This window comes from Sebastes fasciatus, chromosome 16 (genome assembly GCF_043250625.1).
Source record: "Sebastes fasciatus isolate fSebFas1 chromosome 16, fSebFas1.pri, whole genome shotgun sequence".
NCBI classification, from domain to species: Eukaryota; Metazoa; Chordata; class Actinopteri; order Perciformes; family Sebastidae; genus Sebastes; species Sebastes fasciatus.
The window spans coordinates 22,882,880-22,892,534 of record NC_133810.1 but is presented as its reverse complement, the minus strand read 5'-3'; the positions used below and the strand labels follow the sequence as shown (position 1 = coordinate 22,892,534).

Below are 9,655 nucleotides of genomic sequence, written 5' to 3'. Positions count from 1 at the left end.
GCTGGGCATGTTGTCAAATGTGCTGTGTATAGAGAATGTATGTACTATATGAAAGTTACAACACTGTCTGTTTGTTTCCTTAATGGACCCCCTCTAACAATCATTTTGGTTTGTTTAAAATATCCTGTCAAAAGATAACTTAACTTAAAATCCCTGTTCATCACAAAATAAAGAATCACTCCTAGGCTACTTGAAAGAACAAGTACTATATTTTCCCCCAAAAATAATTAACAAATAAAAAATGATCAATATGTGTTTTATTATACAGTGAATGGTCATAAACATCGGCCTCATAAACTTAATTGGAACAATCAAGTATGTCTCATAAAAACAACATTGCTTCTGCTGCTGGCAGTGTATGAGACCATTAATGGGAATAATTTGACATTTTGATCCATTAAGACAAAACCAGTTTGAATCTCGGCTGTCCGGCTATAACTGAGCTGCAAAATGACTCAAATAATTAAAAGAGGAAGTGAAAAAACGCTACGTCTCACAACTAAAAGCTGCAGGATTTTGCTGTGCATTCATTTTGGCAACGGTTTGTTAGTGTTTTCTGTTGTTTTTTGTTTTTTTAAATGAGGACATAGTACAAACTATAGCACAGTGAGTGACCACATTAATAGAAGGGCTACAAAAGTTTGGTTTGTTTGCAATAAACGGTCCGTCCATCGGTTTTATACAATGCTGATATTCAAACCCCTGAACACTGGAGCTTTAGGTAAACAGTTGACTGCTCTGTACAGTTGTCCATCATTCTATATATAACATTGGACTAAAGTCAAATCATTTTTTGTTACATATAAAATTTATAAAGATATCCTTTTGAAGGCAAATATGTGTCGGCAATGAAATAAATTAAAAAAAGGAAATGCCTGACAAATAAAGACAAACAAAAACAATGTTCCCACGGTCCTGAGAGAGGTATTTGGTCAAATGTATTGAACATCACAATCATATTCTGTTATTAAATGATAAAATATTGTATTACACGTGAACTCCATGGATGAAAGGTGATAAGAAAATGCTGTCATGCACTTTCACATTACCATTTTAAGGACAATATGTGGCAGAAAATGGTTTTGTAAACATTAAAAAAAACACTTTCTGCAGCATATAAATGTGTTGGTTTATTGCTTGATCAATGAGGCCCAGCATTGTGAATGTAGTAATGAGTCCAAAACAATCTATTGATTGACTAGTCAATAAACAATTATACCGACATACAAATATAGAGATTTATAAATAGAGCTTAACAGAAATGCAAGCAAATAAATAAATAAATACACAAATAGATAAATAAATAAATAAATATACATTTAAATAAACAAAAAAGCATTGATTTTGCCTTCAAAATCCAAGTGTGCCTTGTGGTTGGGTGTGTGGGCTGGATTACCACACAGTGCCTTCGCTCATTTCTGAGGATGGTTGTGACAGCTGGTTGGTGTATCCGTTGTCACTGAGGGACACAGTCGTGTAGGGTGTGCTGGGGCCACACATCTCACTGGAGATGCTGTGCATTGAGCCCGGCATGTTGGGCTCCGGACTGGGTGAGTCCGCGGGATGGTGAGATACTGTGTCAGAGAAACAGTGCACCTCTCCTGGACAGTGGTGCCCTGGATGGTGGTGGTCTAGTGCTCCCAATGGGGTGCCAGCAGGGATGGAGGAGGGCACGAAACCCAGGTCTGCTGGAGTCTGGCCATGGGATGAGGGTGGGCCTTGGTAGTACTCATAGTTCCCTCCTGAGCTATAGTATTCACTGGGATAATCTGTGTTCAAAGAAATATAGATGGATTAATGCACAGAATATATCAGAATTTAAAGAAAAAATATTAGATTTTTTTTTTTAAATGTTTTTCTTTTTGAGCTTTTAGTCAAATAACCAGACCCAAAACTCAATACAAGATAGACTGAAGACATTATAATGACTTGAGAAGCTCCTTCAGTTCATCAAAAGAGGATAAAGATCAATCCTACACTGTAAACAATTGCTGTTAATTTACAGCAGGATTTCAACAGTATTAACCTGTTATTGCTAAAAACAGTGCTTTACTGTTAATACAAAAGAAAACCTGTTAAATTACGCTCATAGGCCGTTTTTTAACTGAACTATAATGCATTCTTAAAAAACAGCACTTTACTGCTGATCAACTGTCTAAAGTATCATAGGTAACAGTTTCATGCAGTATTTGTTTTAATTCTGGGACCTGATCTGCTCATGTGAGGCTTGTACATTGTACATGATTGGAAAATCAGTGAATTAGCTTTATTGTTCTTCACTCACATGTTGTTATGGTTTGCATTTTGTGCTTGTAGCCAGCTATAGACATACATTTTGGGAAAAGTGTCAACGAGTCTTATATATTATAGCCTTTTTCCTAACAAGTGCCTTTAATTGTATTTAGTGTGACTACTCTGTAACCTGCTAAGTCTATTCATCTAGGCAAAAATACTGTTTATTAAAATGTATGTAAAAAATACAACCTAAATAGTGCATTAAAACAAATCAGTGAGATAATGTAAAAGAAAGGTGGAAAAACAGCTATATAATGTATCTTTAAACAGTAAATTACCTGTAAAATACTGTGAGATTAATAAAAAAAAAAACAGTTCAAACTGTATTTTTCATTAACAGTACAAAGCTGTAAATTTCAGCGACAGTATAATAATGTTAATTTTACAGTAACGTAAAGGCAACCCTGCTGCCAGTTCTTTACTGTTATTTTACTGGGATATTCTGAACAGTGTATACATCCACAGCTCACCTCCATAATAAGAGAAGTGTCCCAGCTCCTCTGCTTCCAGCCTCTCTCCCAGCGCCCTCATCCTCCTCTGGCCGCGGAAGAACACGTGTCTCCGGCCGCCCAGAGAGCTCAGCTGCTTCATGCGTCTCTCTTTGGACCTCCGGTTTTGGAACCAAACCTTTTTTTTTTTTTACGACAAAACATTTGATTAGATGAGCAGCGTGAAAATGACGCAAACAGGAAAGCAGCAGAGCAGACATATACCACAAGAAAAAATACGTCATCCTAAACCTGCTTATGACGCAGCAGGGCCTTAAAGTAGCAACATTTCTGGGTTGCCAGGTCCGTGGAAATTGAATATTTCGATAACTTAAAGATCGAAATTATAAGAACGACTCCTTAAAATTTTATTTAAAATTACCTTGCACTTCTTGCCACCAAAATGAAAATGCTGTCTTGATAAAAAAATATGAATATGCTGTTTGGAAGTTGAAATAAGGATTTTTTTTTTAAATGCGTAAAATGCGTAAAAGTTGGGCATGTCATAATCATGACTAATCAGCCCACTGAACACACAATTAATGCATTTTCGACGCGTCAATCCACCTGGAAATTTCATCAAGGGAGCTTTTTAAAATATGTCCATGGCCATGAGTGCTAAGTGAATCCTGCTTTTAAGGGTTTTAGGAGCGCACTGGGAGTAAAGATTATGGACAAAATTGGTTTGGAAACCCTATAGCCTATCTGAAAAAAAAAAATAAAATCAGGAGAGCATTAAGGACAATTCCCCAAAGGGTGTGTGTCCAAAACTGCCCAAAAAGTCCCCAATCACAATTGCATTTTTGTGTCCATAAAAGCTTTTTTTAGGTATAGTATATAGCCCTTAATCTACACTGTTGAACACCGAGGACTGTCCAGATGTGGATAGCACTCAGGTGTCCGATAATGGATACACTAACTTGATTTTTATATTTGGTTATTTTTTTACTTTCTCCTCCATTTACCTGGATGACTCTCATGGTGAGGCCGGTCTCCCTCGACAGCTGCTCCCGGATGTGTCTGGTGGGTTTCGGCGTGGCCGCGAAAGCCGCCTTCAGGACCTCCAGCTGTTTGGCTTTGATGGTGGTCCGAGGCCCGCGTCGCTTCCCGACGGCGGTCGTCTCCTCGTTCTCGTTGTTGTTGTCTTTATCGGATAAATGTCCTGTTTCAGAGTCCTTGCCGTCGTCCTGCGGGTCCTGAGAGTCTGGAGACAGACTCGGGTCACTGCACGTCGTGACTGTCATCATGAGAATAAGATATATGTGGTATTATATTATTATTATGTATCACTATAAATCAAATACACCAGCCAATTTAGAATGGAAAAATATATTTTTGAAAGAAAATAAATAATAAATTAAAATATGCTGCTAACATAATAATAATAATATTAATAATACTAATAATGATAATAATACTATTAATAATAATAATGATGATGATAATAATAATAATAATAATAATAATAAAAAAATAATAAAAAAATAATAATAAAAAAATAATAATAATAATAATAATAATAATAATAACAATAATTATTATTATTTATGATTTATGGCATTATTGTTTTAAAACAATAAACAATAATAAGTGTGTGATTGGCTTGATTATCAGGCTGTAATCACCTGCAAGGAGGATGGTGTCTTTCCCATTGTTGTTTTGATAGTCCTCCTTACAGACGAACTTGAATTCGTCCAGGATGTACAGTTCCTCTCCGGTGGACAGCTGCTTGTTACACATCACACAGGTGAAACAGTTCAGGTGAAACACTTTGCTCTTGGCCCTGCGGACCAGATCACTGGGTAAAATCCCCTGGGCGCAACCGTCACACTTGGTCCCAAATGTCCTGTTGAAGAGGGACAGCAACAGTCAGTCAGACAGACAGACAGGGGGAAGTTTCAGTATCATAATGTCTGAGATGAGTGCCTGTCTAGACTTATGTTTAGATAAGTAAATGAATGATGGGTTTAAAACAGGATAATAGTCCACAAAGAAATAAGCTCTGTAATGTACTTCAATATTCAGAAATAATGTCTAATGGCTTATAAAGGAAAATATGAAAAAAATATCATAATACCTAATATACAGTAAGTAGGCCTACATTTGCAATATAATATCATTATGAGTGCAAGTTCATCATAGCAAACACAATGGGTTAGCCCTGTTTAGCTGCTATATTATAGGCTAATATGCCTACTGTAGAGGGGGAACAAAATTATATCATACTGTTTTTTTCCAAAATATATATTTTTCACAATTTTTAGTTTCATATTTTATTCTCGAAAAAAAATCACAACCAAAAAACAAATCAAATAAATAAAAAACTGACAATTGCAACATTTGTAGGAAGTAGCAGCTCCTTCAGTGTAAACAAAGACCCCTGGCAGAACATGGTCCAGTAGTTTTAATAATATCAGATTTAATATAGTATTTCTTTTTTTTTTTTTTACCTTTGACTATCAAATTACATGTATTTATTTTTATTGGCTCAAAAAGATTACATTTGACAACAGTTTTCTTTTCTAAATAAATACTAAACCACAACCACTTTTTGGATGCTTACCTAAAGAAGTCGTTCTTACAATACAGTTTCCCTTCTCGTGAGAAACACTTCTCGGTCAAAGTGCATTTGCATTCGCAGCACTGGACACATTTGATGTGCCACGGTCTGTCCAAAACTTTGAGCAGGAACCTATCGAGGATAGGCTTCTCACAGCTGGAGCACTGAAGCATCGTCTGGACTTCTTCTTCCCAGCAGCCCACTATGTGCACACTGTGTGGGACAAATATACTCTGGCTTGTTGTCTTTCTCCAACGTGCTTGGGTAATATCCAATGTATCCAAATGTATCCAAATGAATGGGAATAATTACATCACCATCCGTGAGGTTAAATGCAGCTCTTCTTGTGTTCCACAGGGCAACAATCCACATGTGGCCGACGGCTCCAAACGACAGGTGAACTGGTGAAAAAACAGCATTTCTGAAACAGAATTAGAGACTGGAGATCATCGCAGGGCCCGTCAAAGATCATCCGGAGTGTGAGGAGGATTTACGGGTAAGCACAGAAAAACAATAGCCTGCCCACTGTGTAGGTGTATATCCTGAGAGGTGTCTAAAAAATCATGTTAAAATGCTGTCGATGCGTCTCAGTCTGGTCAATTGTGTCCCATTTTCCTCTGATGAAGTCTCGGTGTGAGAGAGACGCCGTAATGAGCGCGCACCTCTTAAAGCGCAGCCTATTGCCTATTAACGGAGCTGTGACGTCAGCTCCAGGAGGAGCCAATCAGCAGCCTTCTCATTTCACTCCACCACATGTACCTCACTATTATGTAAAGAAAGTACAATACTATACGGTTATAAAATAAAACAAAATAAATTAGAAAATGAAATGGATGAATGGATGAATGGATACATAAATAAATAAATAAATAAAAAGATAAATAAAAAGATAAATAAATAAATAAATAGATAAATAGATAAGTAAATTAATAAATAAATAAATACAATAAATAAATAAATACAATAAATAAATAGATAAATACAATAAAATGAATTTGAATAAGTCAAATTAGTGCCAAGATGCAAAACTGAGTATAGGACTCACTTTAGTTTTAAACCTTTTAAATACAATAAATAAATAAAAAATAAAACAATTTGTTTTTGAGTGTGACTGATAATACTGGCAGCCCGAGGACCTGAACTGTAAAAAAAATAAGAAGAAATAATAAGAAATGCAAAAATATCTCCACCCTCCAACATCGTTTCTCATTACAATAATAACCATTTTCTATTTATTTTTTTCTCATACATTTTCTCTCTCAAGGATAGCCTGCCGAGGGTCAATGATGATATCATATGAATAAATTATTCCCCGGGTTGTGTGGGAGAATAAGACTGCATCAGGAGCAGCAGATGACATATTATCAGTATATAGGCCTACTACCCCTGCAGTATAGGGAGAGAGAGAGGACAGATGAACACAAGCTTTTCACATGGATTAATGTTGTGCCCCAGCATTATACTTCATTTGGTTTGAAAGGACACGGATCACTAATGGTTCTAATCTGTGGCGATAGGCTGTCTCTGCTAGATGTTATCTCACCGTGTTGGTGCGCTGTGGAAGGAGATAGCGCATTTCTCCATACAGGCTCCCAGCTCTGCTAGTGCCTGATATCTCAGCTCCCAACACTATAAACATTAAACGTGAGAAAAAGAGTTGCAACATTTTTCTTGAAGCTAAAAAATGCGTCAGATTTATTTTCCTCCCATTTCTTTGTTTTGTTTTTGGCAGGCCACATCAACAGCTCACACATAAAAAAAACCAATATAGGCCTACATCAGCAATTTCTTTCTTTCTCACTGTAATTAGTTGTTTTGTTTGACAGCTCATTTCTAAGATGAAAAAAAGAGTGTTGGTGGTTGCATGTGTGCCCATGCCTCTGCCAGTTTCTGTCTATTTTTTATTATTATATTATTTTGCTTTGAATAGATCTAGCTCCAGCACTTAGTTAGAAACAATCAATCTATATATGGAAGTTTTTTTTATTATTCATTGAACCTCCTATGTCTTATTTTAACATTTGCTTAAATGTTCCTTTTGAATGTGACCATGAAAAATAATAATTTTCTTATCTTCCAAAATTGTTTGACAATACAAGGTTTTTATTCCACATCAGCAATGTATTTGTCAATTAGAGAAAGTTGCCAAACTGAGCCTACTGTATACAGCAAAAGACCTTTTTATGACTTAAATTCATACAGATTTTTCTTTTATTTGATATAAATTTCTGTGTAAACTCATAATAAAAAATGGGCTCATATATTATCATAAAAATATATTTTTTGAAAATGCACCAGTTTATACCAACAGTGGGTGATTTGAGCATGCCCTTAAACCAATACATCAATGCACTCTTGGATGCTAAAAGTAGGCTACAGAAATTACTATAGCATGAAGAGAAAAATCTGTGTGACCTTGCCTATTTTGATGAATTATTAAAAATTAAAATGAACATTTTCTAATGTCAGTCAAACATGCTTTTATTCATTCAAACCCAACTGTGTTGAATGCATTGCTTTATGAAAACTATAAACCATGGTGGTGCACAAATCCCTGCCAGGATGATGTCACAATTTCTGCCCTGATGTTTGCAATGTGAGTAGTAATCTAGTGGCTGAAACTTGTATAAAGTTCAGACATCCTTTGATAAAGAATAATCAAGAATATCAACAGCTCTGTCAAGTAAAACAAAACCCTGACACAGGAATATCCTCTTGTTTCCTCACAGTTTGCTCACAGTCAGTTTTATCATTATTATATTTTTTTAAATGGCTGTTAAGAAATCTTGACATGCCTCTAATTGGTACCCTTTCTAATAAATGGATAAATTATGCTCTGAGCATAGACCTATAGACTACTAATACTAATCAGAATAAATGCTGAAAACTTCTCCTATACATCTATTCTGTTCCGCCAACCTGATCTCAGTTGCCTAAATGTAACAGTGGGGTGACATGGGAAAGACCAGAGGGGAAAGTAATTATCTCTGTGGTATCCTAAGTGTGAGTTGTGTGGATAAGTGTCTCCTTCTGGGTTTGTGTTTCTCCATTAGAGGTGTTGATTAGAAGCCTAGCCCAGTGAGCTGGCCCCCTGCATCACTCCAACACACAAGAGGGCTCTGTGCAGCACTGGAATTCTGGCAGGGTGCACGCTGTTTGTTTTGGAATGGAAAAAAAGAGCATGTCATTAGTGTTTGTTAATTGCAGCTAATTGGCCCTAACGAGATGAACAGGCCACCCGCTGGGACCGTTCATACAAATAATTTGGAGAAAACAAAATTAATTACTAGATGCTAATTAAAGTCAATTAAAGCTGATTAGGTAGTGGTGGAATGGGAAAGTTAGAGATGGGAGGAAAATACCTGGCAACACACACTATGACATGACAAATCCATCTGGCACGGAGCTCCCTACTGTGAAACAGGATGGCCTTTACCCATTCAGTCCCTATATGTGCTGAACACCTCCTTTGTTCAATCACAATCTCACCTATAAGGAAAGTGATAACATGGTAATAGGATGAGGATTGCACTTGGCAAAAGTTCAATCAAGAAGACTCAGACTCATTGTCAGCCTCATTTACTCGCTCCTTCTATTCTATCAGTTTAACATTAAAGGTGCAATTGAGTTTTACCTCCTTTAATGGTCTTCTGTACCGTTTGGTATAGCATAGTTTGAGTTGTGATATTTGGTTGGAAAAAAAGTGGTATTTAACTCAGCTTGATTGAGCATCTCTAGTGCTCGGTATAGATAAAAAAACAACCCCATGACAAAAAATATAAAAAATCAGGGGAGCACTACGAATTCGTTCTCAAATGGCTTTTTTCCCCAGGAAGTTACTGGCAGAAAAATCGGTCTCAGCATATGGCATGTTTAGACTTTTCATAGGTAATTATATTTTTAGTTTGGTTCTCTGAACAGAATTATGCAAGTTATTCTGATCTAGTTCTACAAAGATTGCACAGCATATTATGTAAGTTTTAAGATTCATCTTTAAAGGTGCAGTGTGTAAGATCTGGCGACATCTAGCGGCGAGGTTGCAGATTGCAACCAACTGAAACTTCTCTCATCTGCCAAGCGTGTAGGAGAACTACGGTGGCCGACATGAAAATGTTAAAACGCGAATGGCCCTATCTAGAGCCAGTGTTTGGTTTGTCCGTTCTGGGCTACTGTAGAAACATGGCGGTGCAACATGGTGGACTCCGGGGAGAGGACAGGCTCTGTATGTAGATATAAATGGCTCATTCTAAGGTAACAAAAACACAACGATTCTTATTTGCAGTTGATTTAAAGAAAACATATTAATATGATA

General features: G+C 36.6%; 1 protein-coding gene across 2 annotated transcripts; it reads right to left on the bottom strand.

Annotated features, from left to right (window-relative positions):
* Positions 1-1,365: 1,365 nt before the first annotated feature.
* On the bottom strand, positions 1,366-5,996 carry LOC141752615 (LIM/homeobox protein Lhx1-like). 2 transcript variants are annotated; one of them, XM_074610661.1, is made up of 5 exons: positions 5,347-5,996; positions 4,409-4,629; positions 3,749-4,020; positions 2,766-2,922; positions 1,366-1,769 (listed from the first exon to the last, which is right to left on the bottom strand). In XM_074610661.1, exons 1-5 carry the CDS (start codon positions 5,514-5,516, stop codon positions 1,393-1,395), a joined length of 1,197 nt encoding a protein of 398 aa, XP_074466762.1. In that variant the 5' UTR covers positions 5,517-5,996; the 3' UTR covers positions 1,366-1,392. The 2 variants fall into 2 exon arrangements, with proteins under 2 accessions (XP_074466762.1, XP_074466763.1); XM_074610662.1 differs by having other exon boundaries at positions 3,749-3,987.
* Between the last annotated feature and the right edge of the window lie 3,659 nt (positions 5,997-9,655).

Coding starts and splice junctions, on each gene's coding strand:
- LOC141752615 (XM_074610661.1), bottom strand. CDS start 5,516: ATGCTTCAGTGCTCCAGCTGTGAGAAGCCTATCCTCGATAGGTTCCTG. Junction 4,630..5,346: donor TGTAAGAACGACTTCTTTAG/GTAAGCATCCAA, acceptor CCTCTTCAACAG/GACATTTGGGACCAAGTGTG. Junction 2,923..3,748: donor TCACCATGAGAGTCATCCAG/GTAAATGGAGGA, acceptor AAAAAAAAAAAG/GTTTGGTTCCAAAACCGGAG.